This window comes from Natator depressus, chromosome 1 (assembly GCF_965152275.1).
Source record: "Natator depressus isolate rNatDep1 chromosome 1, rNatDep2.hap1, whole genome shotgun sequence".
Lineage (NCBI taxonomy): Eukaryota > Metazoa > Chordata > Testudines > Cheloniidae > Natator > Natator depressus.
The window spans coordinates 113,204,595-113,222,874 of record NC_134234.1 but is presented as its reverse complement, the minus strand read 5'-3'; the positions used below and the strand labels follow the sequence as shown (position 1 = coordinate 113,222,874).

The window sequence follows — 18,280 nt, the reverse complement described above, 5'->3', positions numbered from 1 at the left end:
TGGCACATTTGAACATATGATTTTAAACAGCAAGACGTACCTATATGCATGTAACTGTGCTTAAGAATTTGACTCTGCATGGTTTGAATATCTGCAGATACTCCAGTGCAGTTACAAACATTTGTAACACACCAGCAGCGTGTCTGTTTATATTTTTGAGTTTCTTAACCAATACGTGTTTCTCCTGCCCCATTACAAAAAGAGCAGAAAACATTAAAAAATTACTACAAAAGTGAATCACCTCTGTACAAGAATAATAGTCACAGCAGGAGGCAGTCATTGCAGGGCCGAGAGCTCATTCTTATCACATTGTGAACTTTATCTAACATGCTCTAAAACAAAAGTCGCCTTCACACAATCCTAAGTCATATAAAACGCTCAGAAAAACTTCCAGTGAGTAAGGTGCAACAGTAAAAAAGCCATCTGTACAGAGCAGCATCTGTTTTTCCTCTGAGAGCATATCATGCAAGATTTCATGTGCTCAGTTACCAAATTCTTGCTTTTGTGCAATACCAAATGGCATCAAAGTTTTCTGCTTTTAAAGTGAGGATGCTTGGGCAGTGATAAGGCAGGGAAAAATCAGTGCCTTTTTACAGATTCCTTTGTGCTACCAGAAGGTAAGTGTTAGCTGCCACTGTCCGTTACCCAGAAACGGATCACCAAATTTGGTATTTAATATTAATGTTATATTAACTCCAAGGGGCCTAGATGGCAACCAAGACCCCCTTGTGCAAACAGAGAAAGACAGTATATGTCCTAAAGCGTTTACAGTTTAAAAAAAACATGAAGGATAGGGAGAATTAAACTAACATTTGAATATGTATTAGAAACAAAAGATGACATTTAGTGACAGCTGATCTGTGAAGGTCAGGCCACATCCAACCAAAACCCTAAAAATATGGAAACAAACGAAACATGGAAGCTAAAGGGAAAAAGCTTGTGTGTTCTTTCCACCTTCACATTGCCTATAACACTTTCAATAACAAACTCCATTACAATACCTAGCTGTTATATAACGCTTTTCATCTGTGGTTCCATAAGGCTTTCACTTCTAGCTCCAGCAGATACCCAAAAGCAGTGTGTACCCCAACTTCACTAAACTGGCTCTCTAAGACAAAACCTTAATACTGACTTCATATGCTTTTATATCAATAGCAGACCGCTACATCTAATTGTGATACATTCCATGCATTTGAAGAGTTATTCTGCCTTTGCACTGCAGAGGTCACTTAAGACTGTGCCGCCTCTTTCCTAGCTAACCATCTTTCTCCTGGGCTCCAGAGGTATTTGGTAATCTCTCTTGTTGCCCCAGAAGTGATTGATAGCTCTCACACTGCACCAGATTTGTCATCAAATGGAAATCTGATGGGTTTAAGGGTTCAGTATTTTCCACTGTGACCAAGAAATTATAAAAAGATCTAGAAAGAAACACTGATGCTTAATTAATACTTGAGCAATCAACACATGACCAGCATCAATGTCCCCTGAGTGTTTTAAATTCTTGGAAAAGGAATGCAAAGAAAAAAGACAATCCAGTGGGAAAATGGCCAAAAGAAGCAATTTCTGACCTTACTGTTCTCTTTGTATCAATCCACTTTTCATTAAACCACCACAAAAAATTCAAATAATGCTCAAAATTTATATTTTACGTATTGCTTTTTGCTATTTCAATGAAATTACTACTAAACAAAGGTTTAAAGCTCCTGCTAAAACTACACTCTCTAACACAACCTTAGCTAGGGAGCAGCTACCACTGCACATAGTATTAGCTTTCTTTTAATTTTATAGTTACAGACTTTCTCCAACCACCCAATCACTAAACATTGCCTGGTTTCTTATAGATGCCCCCATCAGAGATGATTCAGTGATTTTAGGTAGAGAAGCTAGTAGCGTTACTATTAGGCCAGGGAACCTGTTCTATGCATAAAGCACAAGATGTTTGCTTAAGAAGCAGATAAACAGAAGGTTGAGACCATTGCCATCGACAGAGTGGAGGGGGAGGTGTGATAAAGAGTGCAGACCAGACCTCAGTAGTTCAGGAGTCAAATTAGCAATCAACCTTAACCAAAAGAGCCACTGTAGTGTGAATTCATTGTTTCATTTATTATAGTACTATATATATATAGATATATATACACACACACATATTTAAACAGTATGATGGGAAATACTTAGTTTTTTTATACATACACACACACACACTTTCACAGCAAAATGACCAAGTATTATTTTATCAACTACAATTATCGACATAGTAAAAGCCTCCTGACTGGTTAAGAATTAAACCACAGTGTTTTAATATCATGTGTTGCAAAGAGCTGCAGGAGACGTATTAAAGAGCCACTTGCAGCTCATGAGCCTAAGTCTGTGTATCGCTGATATATACTGACCGGAGGGATTCCCCCAAGAGGTGGTAGCTAGGTTGATGGAAGTATTCTTCTGACAATCTAGCACTGTCTACACGGGGATTTAGCTCATCTTAACTACAGTGCTTGGGGTGTGGATTTTTCACACCACTAACTGACGTCGTTAAAATGACCTAATTTTCTAGCATACACCAGACCTTGGTAAGTAGGGAAAAGAGAGAATTGTGAAGGGCCCTATGGATAAGAAAATGGAGCTTAAGCTTTAGATGGAGGAAGAGTCAGCAGAGAGATTCAAAGGAAGGTATGATATAGTCAGATGATCTTCGGTTCAGTTGCAATTCTAAAGGAACAAAGGAAAGGATGCAATAGCTTTAAAAGGATATCTACAATAAGCAATGAGAATTTCCTCAACACCACACACACACGATGGAAAATGAAATATCAAAGCAGAGAAAAAATAAAAGAATTTTTTGAAAAATGAGGCTGACACCACTCTGGAGAGATTACAGTCTAGGTGTAACCAATTAAATCTCACATTTGTACCTGCTGCACAAGAGAGACATCTCAAGGCTAGCCACTTTGAGTGAGCATCCTCAAAGGCACAATACCTTTATTTAAGGGGAAATGTCAGACTTGTCCACACCAGCAAAAAGTAAACCTGTTTTTTACAGTACTAGTAAAACATCCACACTGGTCCTCAGGAAGCCGGTCCAATTAGGCTTCAGAAAGCATGAAATCATGGGACAAGGCTAGGCAGTATTCCTTGAGCCTTCACTGACCAGGAATAGGCTACAGTAAGGATCTAATATACCAACTCCAAAGACAGATTGTGGATTAGGAGTTTTCATTTAATGCATGTGTACACAGCACAGAGTCCTGCAAACCTTTACTACCAAATGTAGTGCTTACTACCATGTATAGTCCTATTATATTAATAAACAGTAATAGCTTGCAGATTCGGTCATAGGTAGGGCCCTACCAAATTCACAGTCCATTTTGGTCAATTTCACAGACATAGGATTTTAAAAAAAAATCTTAAATGTCACGATTTCAGCTATTTAAATCTGAAATTTCACTGTGTTGTAACGGTAGGGGTCCTGAGCCAAAAGGTAATGGGGTGGGGGGGTTTGCAAGTTTATTGTAGAGGGGTTGCGGTACTGAAGGCAGAGCCACCGCCAGCAGCAGTGCAGAAGTAAGGATGGCATGGTATGGCATTGCCACCCTTACTTCTGCCCTGCTGCTGGCGGGGCACTGCTTTCAGAGATGGGCACCTGGCTAACAGCTTCCGCTCTCTGGCTGCCCAGCTCTGAAGGCAGCGCAGAAGTAAGGGTGGCAATTCCATGACCCCCCTAAATAACCTAGTGACCGCCCCCTTTGGGTCAGGACCCCCAATTTGAGAAATGCTGGTCTCCCCCATAAAAATCTGTATAGTATAGGGTAAAAGCGCACAAAAGACCAAATTTCAATGAGGGGTTAGACGGAGAAGACCAGATTTCACAGTCTGAGACATGTTTTTCATGGCCGTGAATTAGGTAGGGCCCTAGTCATAGGACTGCAGTGCTACAAGTATATTACTGTATGTACCATTTAACTGCGGAGGATTCAACATGTTACATGGGCAAGACCTCACAGCAGGATAAAACCTGTTCACAGGTAGATATAATAGTTTGCAAGCCATCATGGAAAGAGCTGCTGTGTTAAAGATAATTATAAAACACACTCATCACCTCAATTGCTACTGCTATCTTCATTTTATAGCTTACAACAGAGATTGGCAACCTTTGGCCCGTGAGGGAAAGCCGCTGCTGGGCTGAGATGGTTTATCTGCAGTGTCCACAGGTTCGGCCAATCGCAGCTCCCACTGGCTGCGGTTTGCCGCTCCAGTCCAATGGGGTCTGCGGGAAACAGCGTGGGCCGGACCACCTCTTCCCGCAGCCCTCATTGGCCTGGAACAGTGAACCGCAGCTACTGGGAGCTGCAATTGGCCAAACCTGTGGACGCTGCAGATAAACAAACCGTCCCGGCCCGCCAGCGGCTTTCCCTGATGGGCCACATGCTAAAGGTTGCCGATCCCTGGCTTACAAGATAAACTTGCGGAGCAAAGCAGACAAGATCCTTTAGATTTATTCTCTTTCTGATCCATAACATGACTAGGTTATGCTATACCATACTGGATCACAGAGGTAAGTTAAAATGGCATTAATGTTTTTACTATGTTTAAGTCACAGCTATATGTTTTAAAATAATGTTAAGAATTTACTCATTGCAAGGGTTTGAAATATTTTGTATAATGCATTAACACTGGTTTCCTCTGCCACCTTAATATAAAAATGCCAAACAAAACAAAAACAAAACAATAATAAAAAACCAGAGATTAGAGAGCTCCATGCACTACAAATTAAAGGACATTATATAGCTTTTCAGCTTTAAACACTATTTGAACTAAATAAGAAAAGATTAATGAAGAAAAACGCACCCGTAACCATCATCTTTTTCCTTTATAAAAAGGTAAGCTAATAAATCATGTTACAAATACCTCATAAAATTCATCTTTATTCTAGTGCTAAGTTACTGATTTAATTTGTTTGAAATAACTGTTAAATGATCAACCATGCAAATCTTTCATAGAGGCTATAATTATAGCAGCATATTTTCAGTTTTGTTCTGCATTTGTACTCAGCCTGTACGGCAAGCCCACTGAATTTGACAACCAAATACCTGCTTCATATAGGCATAGCACATTGTTTCTGCAACTCTCTTTCCTTCATCGTAGCAGGCCCTAGGTCCTATGGGGTTCACGTGGCCCCAGTAATCTTCATTTTGAGGGTGAACCTCAGGATCTATGGAGAGAAACAACACTTGAATGACTTTCTCTTTCTAGTAACAGGAAGAGGGAATATAACTCATTTTATATAGGGCTCTTTTGATAGAGCTTGTTTTAGTATGTACAGTGTTAAACAATTCTTCTTGAAATTATTTATCTAATTTTTAAATATTAAACTCCAACATCTTTCACTCCAATAGATTCATCGAATAGAATCCCGAAGGTGTAACTATTAAGGACAATCTGAGAATCTATAAAATTCCCAAATTGAGCATATTAAACAGAGCAGCCTCCTCGCTGGATGTGTCTCCTCATAAGAGCCATTACTCACAGCAGTTTGAGTTGAACGTTTGTCTGGAAATGAACCTTAAAGATGGAATAACTCTAGACGCAAAAACAAGGTTCTGATCTAAGATCATTTAATAAAGAGGTTATTACAGGTTATTTAGAGTTCTTTGCTAATTTCTACTTAGTTTGTAAAAGGAGCTAAGACATCTTGGAATTTAAAAAAGAGCTGGGGGGAAAAGGAGGCAGAAGGTGGAAATCTAGACATGCCATAAATAATCTGGTTTGGTGAAGGTGCAGGACAGCCCCGCAAACAAAAATGGTGTGTGCGTGCCTTGTTCTTCTCTCAGCCTGATACTCTGGGACCAGCAAGTATCTCTTTTTACAACACTTTGACTAGCATTCCAGCCTGGACGAAAGGTATCCCCGCTCCGGAAGCATCTTTTTCTTTTTTACTGTTACTATTTGTATTGAGTATTAAACACACACTTTAGCTTGCCTTCCCCTAGTTTCTTTGGTGACCTGTGAAAAGATACCTATAAATCCCAGAATGTTTAGCACTGCTCAGCAGTAAGAGGTATAACCAAGGAAGAAAAACAGGAATGTTACAGATCACAATTCTTATTCTGATCTTCAAGTACAAATAGATCACAACATTATCATCAGTTGTGCCCAGTTCTCTCCAGATTCTTATTACCCCTATAGAGCAGCATGACTGAAAGTGGAAACAATTCCATTTGGATAGGTAATATGCTTGTTTACATATGCAGAGACTGAAAATTACAGTTCTGTCCAAGACTTATTGCTTTCTGGACGCCACTGTTGAGGATAAAAAAAAAAAAAAAAAAAGAGAGAGAGACCTGCTACAGCACAGACCTGCACAGACCCTGAGGCTTTTACTGTCTAATATAAAAGGTCCTAAGAGTTTTACAGACCAATATCCAATTCATGGTGGAGATCTAGACATGCCATAAAGAATCTGGTTTGGTAAAGGTGGGGAAAAGCCCCACAAACAAAAATGGCATGTGCGTGCCTTGCTCTTCTCTGAGCCGGATACTCTGAGGTCAGCAAGTGGCACAGAGAGGTTACTTTTTCAGCCAAGATTAATTCAATTTAAAAATGAATGTTAGTAATATTTGAAAGTTAGTGTTCAAATGGTATTAATCATTACTCTCTAGAGCTGGCTGGCAGACAGTGAGATTGAACTGTAGCTCCTCGGAAGAAATCTGGTCAGTTCCAGATTTGCTGTAAGCATTCAAGAAAACCATGTTCTGGGACATCACATACGCCAAAAACAAACAGTTCCACGGACAGAGGAGCATCATTTTCTCCCCCTCCCCCATTTGTGGCCTGGATTTCAAGCTTTCCTTTTTTAAAAAATGTTAAGACACTACCAAATAATGGCTTATAATTAGAATGCCTCCTTTGCCAGGAGCTACAGCTTTGTCTTTGTCATGCTACAACTTTTCGATGCTTTTTTATAAAGGACACTGTATAAAAAGAAATTTTGCATTTCATTTATAGTTCCAAACTAAGGTTCTAACTGATTAAAACTGTCCTCTATGGCCCAATCTCATATTAAATCTCAATTTAATTTTTTTTCCATAACCTCACTGAAGGCAGATACTGATGTCAAATATACTCAGCCATAATTCATAGAGCACATCAAAAGACAATGGTTCAAGAATCTTTGTATATTATAGACTAAGACAGGATTTTCAAAAGTTTCAAAGTGGCTTAGGAGAAAATGCCCCATTGAAAGTCAATGAAACTTGTGGTCCTAAGTCATTTCATTACTTTTAAAATTGAGCCCACAGCATGGATTACTTTCTCCTCTCCTCCCTTCTCAAGGTCCAAGCCCAGTTCCACACCATCCCTGCTTCAACAATAGAGCTCGATTTCATAAAGAAAAATTATAATTAGGACAGGATAAAATAGACATGATACAGTTGTTTTATTACAACACCCATTTTATCTGCTGTGTTTTTCTCCTCCCTGGGTTTAAAGTTTGCATATATTACCAAATTCCTATTGTTATCCTGCTGCCCCACTGCTCTACTTTTTCTAGGCCACTGAGTTTTAGTTCTGTATGTTTGCTGCCACTCTAATTTTTAAGCTGTTTCAGATTTTATCATGGTTAAATTCACGCCAAATGAAACATGTGACAGTGAAAAGATACCAGATATTTTAGTTGATCAGAAAAGCCTGTGGAAACCCTAAGGTTGTCCTGGACTGTGTTCAAGTTACAGTGCAGCTTTAATTCATGCAGATGCTTCAATACTCTGACAGAAGCAACTCTGCCAATCACCTGGAAGCACCCTGGAGAACAGTCTGAGAACCACTGTAGGAAGTGGAAACAGCTAAAGGGCATTTTCAAGGGGTTTATCCTGCCAAGAACTCAAAAATAATAACTTTTCCATTTAGTTAAACCTACTATATGAAGGCGGTAAAGCCCTTTGCCTGACTGGATTTTATACATAACGAAGTCTGACAATCTGTGTTTCTTTAAGTTTTCCCCTGCAGCAATCAGGTTGCTGGGGAGAGATGCTGCTCCAGAACTGGTATGCTTGGTCTGCCTGTAGCAATGTTCCATCTTCCGGAAGAGATAATATGGTTTCCTGTTCAGTTAGGAAGTGTCTCCTGGCCCAGTGCTTTCCCGCTGTAGGAACTGACCCTTGCATAACAGAAATAGGGAGGCAGGAATGTGGGATGAGACACAGTCATGCCATTTGCAGTGACTGCCTCGTTGTTGGAGGAGTTCTGGCTTGTGATATTTGTGGTGCAGCTGCTGCCTAAAGTTATTTCATCCAAAAAGTAAACATGAGGGGAGTAAAAAGAGCACATCTCTTTTTGTCTAGAGGAAGAGGGGAGAAGTTAGGAGCTTTTTAATGAAAAGGTCTTTAGAGCGCTCAGCTATTAGCAACATCCTGCTGCTTGCTGTGTTAGTTAGATCAGCTCAGTGTTGAAAATGCCTGTACTAACTGGTAACCCAGCTACACTAATGTTCCATTAATGCTAGTACTCGTGGAGTAGAAGTGGTGTTCACAACACATGGAAATTTTTAGAAAGGTTATCTAGCACCAACAAGGCCAATCATGGTCCCTGATGTTACCAAAGAGCATTTTGCTGCATCTGCACTCGTTAAATAATTCTCAACAAGATTTAAAGAGGGGAAGGCAGGAAGTAGCCAGGGGCTCATTGCTGACAGTGATGTTGTCAGTAAGTCATTCTCCAAGGTAGACACACCTTTGTATGCCCTTTTAGAGCAGGGCCTGTGGCTTGTTAGGCACTGGACACACCATTGTTGCTGCTTAATCATCATAATAATCCAGTTTCCAAACAGTCTGGGGAACAAGAATCAAACCTGCTGCCTGTTTTCCTCCAATTTATTCCCACTATGGCCTCTGGAGTCAAAGAGTTCAACATTGAGAAACTGCCACTAAGACCCCTTTATTACAAAGAATGCTGACATTCTCTTATAGGTCAACTCTTACACACAGCACTTAGGGCCTGATTTTCATTTACACTTGGGCTGCTGTATTCCACTCTGGCAGCGTAAAAGGGCCTTAAAGTAAAGATTACCAGCTACATTTTAAACATTAAGATGAAAGCTCTAACAAGTCCAAGTATGACAACTACACAAATACTTGATGCTGCCATGCCCCATCCACAGAAGTTATTGTAAATCTTCTTGATTAGTCACACTATAGATACTCAAGCTATGCTCATGTCTTACCTCCATAGACCTCGGAGGTGGAGGCCAGCAGAAGCCGTGCTCCAACACGTTTTGCTAATCCTAAACATTGAGAAAAAGTAAACAGTGAATTTTAGTAAATACAAAAGACTTTCAGTTAAGTTCATTGCTTTATTTAGACCCGACTTTGTCTAAGAAGTACCCAACTTCAAGCTGGAAGGAACACGACTGAGCTTTTCTGCAGCTACTCACATCGCACACCTGGCTAATTGTCAAATCTTACGTACACTTATATCATGGATTGAAAGTTACACTGAACTAAAGTGCAGGACTTTTTTCCATAGATCACAAGGTCAGAAGGGACAATCGCGATCATCTAGTCTGACCTCCTGCATAACACAAGGCCATTAATTAATTAATTCCTGTTTGAACTAAAGAATATCTTTTAGGACAACAACCAGTCTTGACTTAAAAACGGTCAGTGATGGAGAATCCACCACAGCCCTCGGTAGTTGTTCTAATGGGTAACCACTCTCCTATTAAAAATGTGCTATATTAAGTCTGGGATTGGGGCCAAAAAAATACTGCTAGACTGAAGGAATAGCTACTGTTTTACGGTCTGATATCCTGTAAACCACAAGGGCTAGAAACATCAATAGGAACCTCGGTGGGAGCTAAGTGGAGCTATGTGGTTTAGGAGAAAAAAGTGTGTTATATTCCTCATGCAAGTTCATTAGACCTTTGTAGCTCCTCCTGAAACTTAATGCAGTGGACCTGATTCTGCCCAGCATAAGGGAGGCGGGAGGCTTTGCACTGCTCTGCTGGCACCCTGACCCTCAAGATGGCCGAGCTAGTGATAGAAATTTCTCCCCTGGCTAGGGGGACAATTTGATGGCACAGAACTGCGACAATAGCTTTTAAGTCATCGTCTTCCCTGAACCGTGCCCAGTGCAGCATTTCCTGGTTGGGGAAAAGAAGTGGGGCCAGAGGATCCCCATGTCTCAGCAAACACCCACTACTTCAAAAAATCCCAGGGGTCACTGGCAACCAGTGCAAGCTAAAGCAGTGACAACTGGATCGAGACTAGAATGTAAAGGGATAACAAAAGAGGCTTGAAGCCACTTTGCTGCCTCCATACCCCCTGACTCTTAACTGCACTAAATACAAATTAATATAGCTGAGAATTTGTCCTTGACACTGTATTGAACCTCAGCAGCAGCATAGGACTCTCAGAATTGGCTGGGGGAGAGACCGCCACAATGGGAAGTACCAATACTATAGAGCTATTGCAATTCTACACACAAACACTCATTATACTGAAATGGAGTCAGCTGTCACTCTGAACACAGGGATGCTCCAGAGTCACTGAGACACGACAGCAGCCTTTCCCCCCCAAGTTGCACTCTGGTTGTGTGCCTGATATGCATAATTGCTTCATAGATATTACTCAATAACTGGGACATGAATATGGAAATCCTTGTACTCTGGTTGGCTCCTATGCTCAAGATGGCTCCTATGCTGTTTGTAACTGGCCTCAGCTGAAATACTGAAATGTTCACATGAATAATTTTCTTTGATTTTTGACTCATTCCCCCTGCCTCCCATCCATCGCTGAACTCTTCCTTCTCTTGTGCCAGACAAGCAAGGCTCTTTCTTGGTCCTAGAATAGCTGTCAGTATGCGTGTTTACGTTAGGAAAATATTAGCTCTTCCTTTCCAATTCTGTTTTTAATCCAACATGAACAAAGATATATAGGAGTTATTCTGAGACAGAGAATGAAGGGCGGAAAAGCATACCTTTTTTTACCCTAAAACCACTCTCTTTCAATACTAACGAGAGTTCTGTTTGCAGATTTAACACTCATTAAATACTGAATTTAAAATTTTAGCGTAACAGCAATTTGAACCTTCTTGCTAGCTTGCTAGTAAATAACTGGGCTAATGAATTCAGTCTTACATGGCACAATAGACAATGACCTCAGTGCAGATGGCTGTGCTCCAGATTCAGCCAGGTACTTAAACATGTGCATCACTATAAAAATGCAAATAGTCCATCTGATTTTTCATAATCCACTTTAATGGAACTACTCATGTGCCTATCATTAAGCCTCTGCTTAAGTACCTTGGTGGAACTGGGCCTTAAAGTTTAAGTGGAACACAATTGCGAGCCCAACAATTGTTAGCAGTTCTGTGTATTTCAAGCAAAATGAAAATGAATGAAGTTAGGGGAAAAAAAAAAGTTTTCAACTCACCCAACATGTTTAATGTCCCAATAGTGTTGGTCTTTAATGTCTTGATAGGATTATACATGTAATTTGGAGGGGAAGCAGGAGATGCTAGATGATAGATCTGGTCCACTGTGAGATAATGGAGAAAAAAAATCCCAGTATAATAAACTAAATGAAAAAGCAGCAGGGCTGCAGGAAGCTACCACTGCAACAAATGCCTTATGATCAAACTCTTCACCTTCCATATCTGTCTCCTAACTTCAAACCCTAGTTCTTAATACATTGTTCTCTCCAGAGATCATACATGCAAATCCATAGTAAAAACACAGCAAAATAAATTTAGAATTAAACAGATTAAGATTTTGAATCATAGCAACACTGTTAGCACTTGTTAACACAGATATATAGATGCTCCCAGTGTGTTTGCAGAATGCATAGCCTACAAGTAAAACATTTTACTTCTGCCAGCACAGTACAGCCAATGCACAATAGCTGCAGAAGAGCTGCTAAAGCTGTTCTTTATTCTGTCTCTTATGCCATCAAGTTTTCAAGATAACTTACAGTTTCAGACTGTTTTTGATGATATAACAAGCAAAAATAGTAGCTCAACTTTCAGATACTAGGAGGAGCCTTTGGTTTTACTGGTTAGAATAGAAGAAAAAAACCTGTTTTGACTTGTAAACCGTTTAAATTTCATAGTGGTGCATCAATAGTCATTAACATCATGTTTCTATTCTGATAACCACACTGTGAGAAAAAACTGTCAATGTTTGCCTTTGCTTCATTAGGGTCAAAATTACATTAATCTTCCTTATTGTAGCTAGGAAGTCCACTTCACCTGGGACAGTACAATCCTTTATAAACTCCATTTCCAAAACATGTAGCATTAGTTGTTTCTGGTAAGGTGGGTCAAGAGACTTACAGAGATTAGATAAATGGACGCAATCATGCATGCTTCTGCTCATCTTAGGTTTCCTGTTAGTGCCCTGATAGGCTATATGACCAAGGTACTGAATAGTGAAGAGTGAAAGTGATGCAGTTGGATTCCACACAGCCTGTACATATTCATATTTTTTTGGGATGGCTATTGGAATCCTTCTATATCAGAGAAGTCGGTACCTGTTCATTTCAGAAATTGTAAGAGACTAGCCAGCTCAGGAGAGGAAGTATAATAGAAGCACAAGTCAAAGGAATTGAAGGAAACCTATAACTAGTTGTGCAATACAGCAAAATCTGTCATACGTGACCATTCAAGGGACCAACATAGACTGGTTTTTAATAAAGGTAAGTGATTTTCTTACTGAAATGGAACAAGGATACTTTGGGTGATCTCTTAAGACAAGATGTTGTCTAGTAAGGTTACAGGTTTCACTGAGTGAAACAGGAGTTTGAAGACTGGAGCTGATGGAAAAAATGGTTTGTTAACAATAAAACAAAGAATGTTGAGCCTTAACTGAAGATGCCTATGAAACCCATCAAGAATGATTCAACAAAATCAGGTTCACAAGCTATTCATAATGTAGCACAGTAATGAAGCGTACGTAGAGAGCAGAAAGAGTTTTCTCTTGTCTCTCACCACAGTATGTCCAGAGCACCCTGTATCCTTTTCTTGTTTAAAAAGAGAGACTGTGTGTACCAGAGGATGCCAAAAATTAAATGGGAAGAGTTCAATTTGGATGAAAAAACAGATCTCTTACAGAGACACCTAAGAAAACACTTAAAGTTATTTATGAAGGGATAAAACAAAGGGTGCCATGTCTTTTTTGCTTCTTCAGGATGTGTAAAGCAAAAGCTTAATTTTTTAAAAGCCTGCTTGTTTTTAAACCTTAAAATATCAGAAGGATCCAGTCCGGTCCCTGTTTTGCTGATGATCTAGTGGTGTGATGCTATGATGTAAAACTCTCAATCTTTAGCTGAAGGTTAAGGATGTTAAAGCTCTAACTACAGGGCTCTTCTTTAAACTGTTTGTTCAGGTGTTTATACTAGACAGGTGATAGCAAAAAATACCACTTCAAAATAAAATGTACTCTTTGCACAGTGAATAAATCTCACTCCCTGCTCATTCAGGTTTAACCTGTTGCTCACGAAAGCTTATGCTCAAATAAATTTGTTAGTCTCTAAGGTGCCTCAAGTACTCCTTTTCTTTTTGTGAATACAGACCAACACGGCTGCTACTCTGAAACCTGTCATCACTGACTTAGTTCTCCATTGAATCTTCAAGCAAAAATTGGGAAGACAAACGCTGATTCTCAATTAAATAAATAAAAAAAGCAGCACACACCTTTCTGGGCATTCTTCATATGTCATAAGCAACAAAAGACGGCGCACACCCATTTCATTACCCCTTCCCTTCAAAAAGACAAAGATGCAAACTTTGAGCCAGTTCACAACCCCTTTTCAATCCATAGTACTGCTGTGCCTCACAGGCACCTCACAGTGGAAGTCTGACCATAGGCAATGTTTCACAAGAACCAGGGTTCACTCAATGAAATTAACAGGCAGCAGTTTTGAAACAAACATAAGAAAGTACTTCTTCACACAACACAGTCAACCTGTGGAACACATTGCCAGGGGATGTTGTGAAGGCCAAAAGTAGAACTGTGTTAAAAAAAATAGGTACATTCATGGAAGATAGGTCCATCAATGGCTATTAGCCAAGATGGTCGGGGATGCAATCCTATGCTTTGCATGTCCCTAAACCTCCGATTGCCAAAAGCTGGTGCTGAACAACGAGGGATGGATCAGTCAATAATTGTCTTGCTCTGTTCATTCCCTCTGAAGCATCAGGCACTGGCCACTGTTGGAAGACAGGCTACTAGACTAGGTGGACCATTGGTATGACTTGGTATGGCAGTTATGTCAAATAACCAACTCAAGCCCAACAATTCTAGTATAGAATTAGCCATTTTACTGCCATATGAATGGATAAAAGGTCTCATTTAAATATAGCTACCAATTTAAAGAGTATAAGTTGCATAGCTAATCTTGTTCTACCACTGCATGACTGATGTCAAACAAGCTTACAAACTAAACGGCCAGAATATAAAATCTGCTAGCTGAGGTTGAGAGAGAGAATGCCAAAATGGGGGACAAGGTGAGTGAGGCAGTATCTTTTATTAGACCAACTTCTGTTGGTGAGAGAGACCTGCTTTCGAACTACACAGAGCTCTTTTTAAGACCACAAGCCCTCTAAAAATGGGATACTCTTATTTTTTCCATGACAGCAACACAAAAGCATGTTCTGATAAGTTCCTCTGGGAGCTACTGTACTATAAATTGTTTATTAATCACATATACAAAATATTAAGGGAAATGTACATTCTTTTATTTCTAACACACAAATCAATGTCAAAAACAACCCTGCAACAAGTTAGTGCATTTCCATGGTGCAGGAAAAAATTCAGAGGGAAAACAGGTAGAAGGTTTAAGTTTCACTTACTACTTTAAAACACTGTTAAAAATGATGCATAATTATTTTAAGCCAAATTTAACTAAATCACGATTTTGCTGATTCTTATTTTTGTGGCAGACAGGACACAGATTTTAAGAGGATTTGCAAGACCCCTATTATCAGGACTTTAGATACATAAACTCCCCTTATTCCTTACAGCCCAGAGGCTGGTTTTGCCATTTCATTCTAAGATTATTTTGTGATATTTTAGTGAATTATCTGCCACAATGGCATTTTTGTCATCCAGATAAATGTTGCTACTACTTAATGATATTCTGTTGGATGACCAATGTGCATGTTTCTGAAAAGACCTCGCTGGAATTTCCTATATGTAACAGCTAGTACAAGTTTAACATTATAATGGCACACTGATGTTCAGAACAGTGGACCACTAAGAGTGAACATTCCTTCCTTGGCATGAGTGAATGAAGATATATTTGAGCAGATACTTATCCATAACCGTGATATAAATGCTAACAAAAAAAGTAACCATATGCAAGAATCAAAAAAACTCCTTTCAATTACTCAATCTCATTCCAGATAGAAAACAAGTGCAACAGACGCACACACGGAGATGGATCTGTGAAAGCTACATCTCCTTCATTTTTTAATCCCTTCTTCTCAGATTCTTTTTCTCCAGTTGTTAGCTGCTGCAGCACCACAGGAAAATGTGCACCGGAAGAAGAAACACAGCCCTGAATGGTTTGTCCTATCAACTGCTTAACTTGCCAGAGAAGAGGGAATGTTTCAGCACCTGGGTCCAACGTACAGTACTGCTTCTTTTGCAGATGGACAGTGACAATATTATGCAAAAGACTTAGCAGGGCCACGGCTAGCAGGTAGGAGGGTGATGGGGTATTTGCCATGGGACAGATGGATGAGAAAGCAACCAGCTTATCAGGCTCTCTCCCCCTCTCCAAAACATTTAAAGATGAAGGCAACTGAACCATTTTGGAAGGGAAAGGGCAAAAGCAATTTGTGGATGCCACCCACATACTGTAATGTAAGAGACTCAAGAGGCCTGCAATCTCAGCATCGTAAGACAAGTAAGGCTGCCTCTCTAGCTCCATTTTCCTTCTTTCAAGCACTTCTGTATTTAAACATGTTTCTATCCTTTCCCTCAGATGCTCGTTTTCCATGACTGCAAGCTGGACCTAGACTACAGTCACAGGAGTACATATTACAAATGCAGCAAACACTCTGCATTTGTCATGCTCTTATATGACAAGCTTGACATTGCAGGTCAACGACGCAATATACCAAGCGAAGCTGGTAATTGTAGTACCATAAGCAGATGCAGCATTAAAGTGCGTATGCTCATGTATATGCAATCACGGAAGTATCCAAGTAAGAGTGATAAAAGAACAACAGTGAAACAGCTATCCAAATGAATGGCAGGTGTTTGCCATTGACTCACTCTTAGCAGGTGTGGGAACCTGGCTGGGTACCCTGAACATGAAAGATGGAAGTGGACCACCAGCCAGAAGAAACTAGGGACAGACTGGTCATAAGGCAGGAAATCTAGGCAGTCAACTCTGGGAAAAGGGCTTAGGCTAGAGTTTACATGTTTACTATCTATGGATTACTTTGGGAAATTAATTTTGGTAATTTATGGTGATTATTAAACGAACATTATGAAAACTGAAAGGGCATGTCATTTCAGATGTCCAAGGTTTCTTCACATGCATACAGGAGAGTCTTTTGAAGAATGAAATAAGGATAAATGATCAAAAGTTATAAACCTGTCAAGCTGATTTTAAAAATAGCAGCTAAATTTAATGCAAACTTAGACTTCACACAAAAGTTACACCTGATTAACCAAAATCATTTTTCAAATCAATACAAGCCAGATATAATCAATTTAAGTGAGTTTTTTTGTTTGGTTGGTTTTTTTAAACAGCTGTAGTTGAAACGGTGCACCTTGTGTGTTTAGACAACACCTTTGTTTAAGAACAGCCAAAATACCCCCAAAGCCCAACAGGCCACAAAAAGTGTGAAGTTCTGTAACATCTTTGAAAACAAAAAGGAAATAGTAGTTCAAATCTGATTCTTAAAAGGCCACCTTCTCAACCTGGAAGTTGGTCAATTTAAAAAGTAAGTTAGAAGAAGTTTGAGGTAGCTACAGGTGCCTATATGCCCTTGTCAAGTTAGTAGTTTTAATGATTAAATACTTTCATTTGCCTCTCCCCCTGCTGCAGTGTTAAAGACCCACACAAAGAACAGTGGAACTGATTAAACAGAGCAACCAGTGAAACTGACTACACAAAGTGCTGTCAAAGGCACAATGTGAACAAACAAACCTTTTTCAGTCATTGTGATCTTAAGTGTCATTTGCAACAATAGCATGTAAAAAAATTCCAGAAAAAAGTTTGTCAACTGAAAAAAAAAATCAATGTCCCTTTAAAACAAATGCCCAGCATCAGCAATAGCTTTTGTCTTTGATCTTCACAGAAGAACAATAACTAGAGTGAAAATTCAGTTGTGCCAATTTTTAAAAATTAAGTATTGAAAAGCCTAGTATTCTAGATTTTAATTAAAACATGAACAAGTGAGGAACATTAAAACCAAATGCCCATATATTTAGTCTTCAGTTATGTCTTTAATGCTGAATGAACGTAATCAGCCTCTCTACTTGGGTTGTAGATCAACTAGATGTTGTGACTTTGAAAAACCTTCCTTGGATGATGGAAGTCTTTGGTAATTGAATGCTATCCACTTTTCCCGCACTTATCACTATAGTATCCAAGTGCCTTCCAAAAAAAGGCAGAGTTGGGAGAGTCTAACAATTTATCTGCAATAACCAATGGCTGTCTCTTCTGGTCCTGCCTTCAACACATCTCAACATTACAAATACAATAAACATTTTATATAAATTACAGCCAACAAATATTAAGCAAAAAGATTAACTTTAGTCAGGGACACAGAAACTCCTTGCATCTTAGGTAGATGGGATTCCCCATAAGGCAGCATCTATACTGAGAATTTTAGCAGTTCTCCCACTGTTGGTCTATTACAGAAATCGCTCAGACAGGGGAAGCCCCAGGTTAGATTGGGTGCAGGTGCAGTTTGTATAGTGTGAGGTGGTAAAACCGCAAGCTACAAGTTATTTTTTCATTCAAGTTTAATACTATACTGAAATCAAAACCTTTTACGTTTCAGCAGAATCACTTATACAGTTGGTAAAACCCTACCAATACCAACCCATAACATGAAAATTTTTTTTATTTTTGTGCTTTTTTGTGTGAGTGTTTAATAAAATGAGACTGATATCACCGATTAGAGCCACGCACCATCTGAACACAAAGTGCGACGTTATCCACACTGGTCTCATCTTGATGCCTGGCTTGCACCAATCACTATTCCACTACTAGATTCTCCAGAGCAGAAGATTGCTACCTGCCCTGAATCTGACCTGGGCCAAAACTCACTAGGA

At 39.5% G+C, this 18,280-nt stretch overlaps 1 protein-coding gene across 1 annotated transcript in view; it reads right to left on the bottom strand.

The window, feature by feature from the left end:
* UXS1 (UDP-glucuronate decarboxylase 1) overlaps nucleotides 1–18,280 on the bottom strand; it is a 92,534-nt gene that overhangs the window by 29,342 nt on the left and 44,912 nt on the right. Inside the window, exons 7-9 of the mRNA XM_074964514.1 lie at nucleotides 11,421–11,525; nucleotides 9,212–9,271; nucleotides 5,085–5,206 (exon numbers count right to left, since the gene is read on the bottom strand). Of these exons, the coding sequence (XP_074820615.1) occupies nucleotides 5,085–5,206; nucleotides 9,212–9,271; nucleotides 11,421–11,525 (287 nt within the window). The remainder of the gene's footprint in view (nucleotides 1–5,084; nucleotides 5,207–9,211; nucleotides 9,272–11,420; nucleotides 11,526–18,280) is intronic.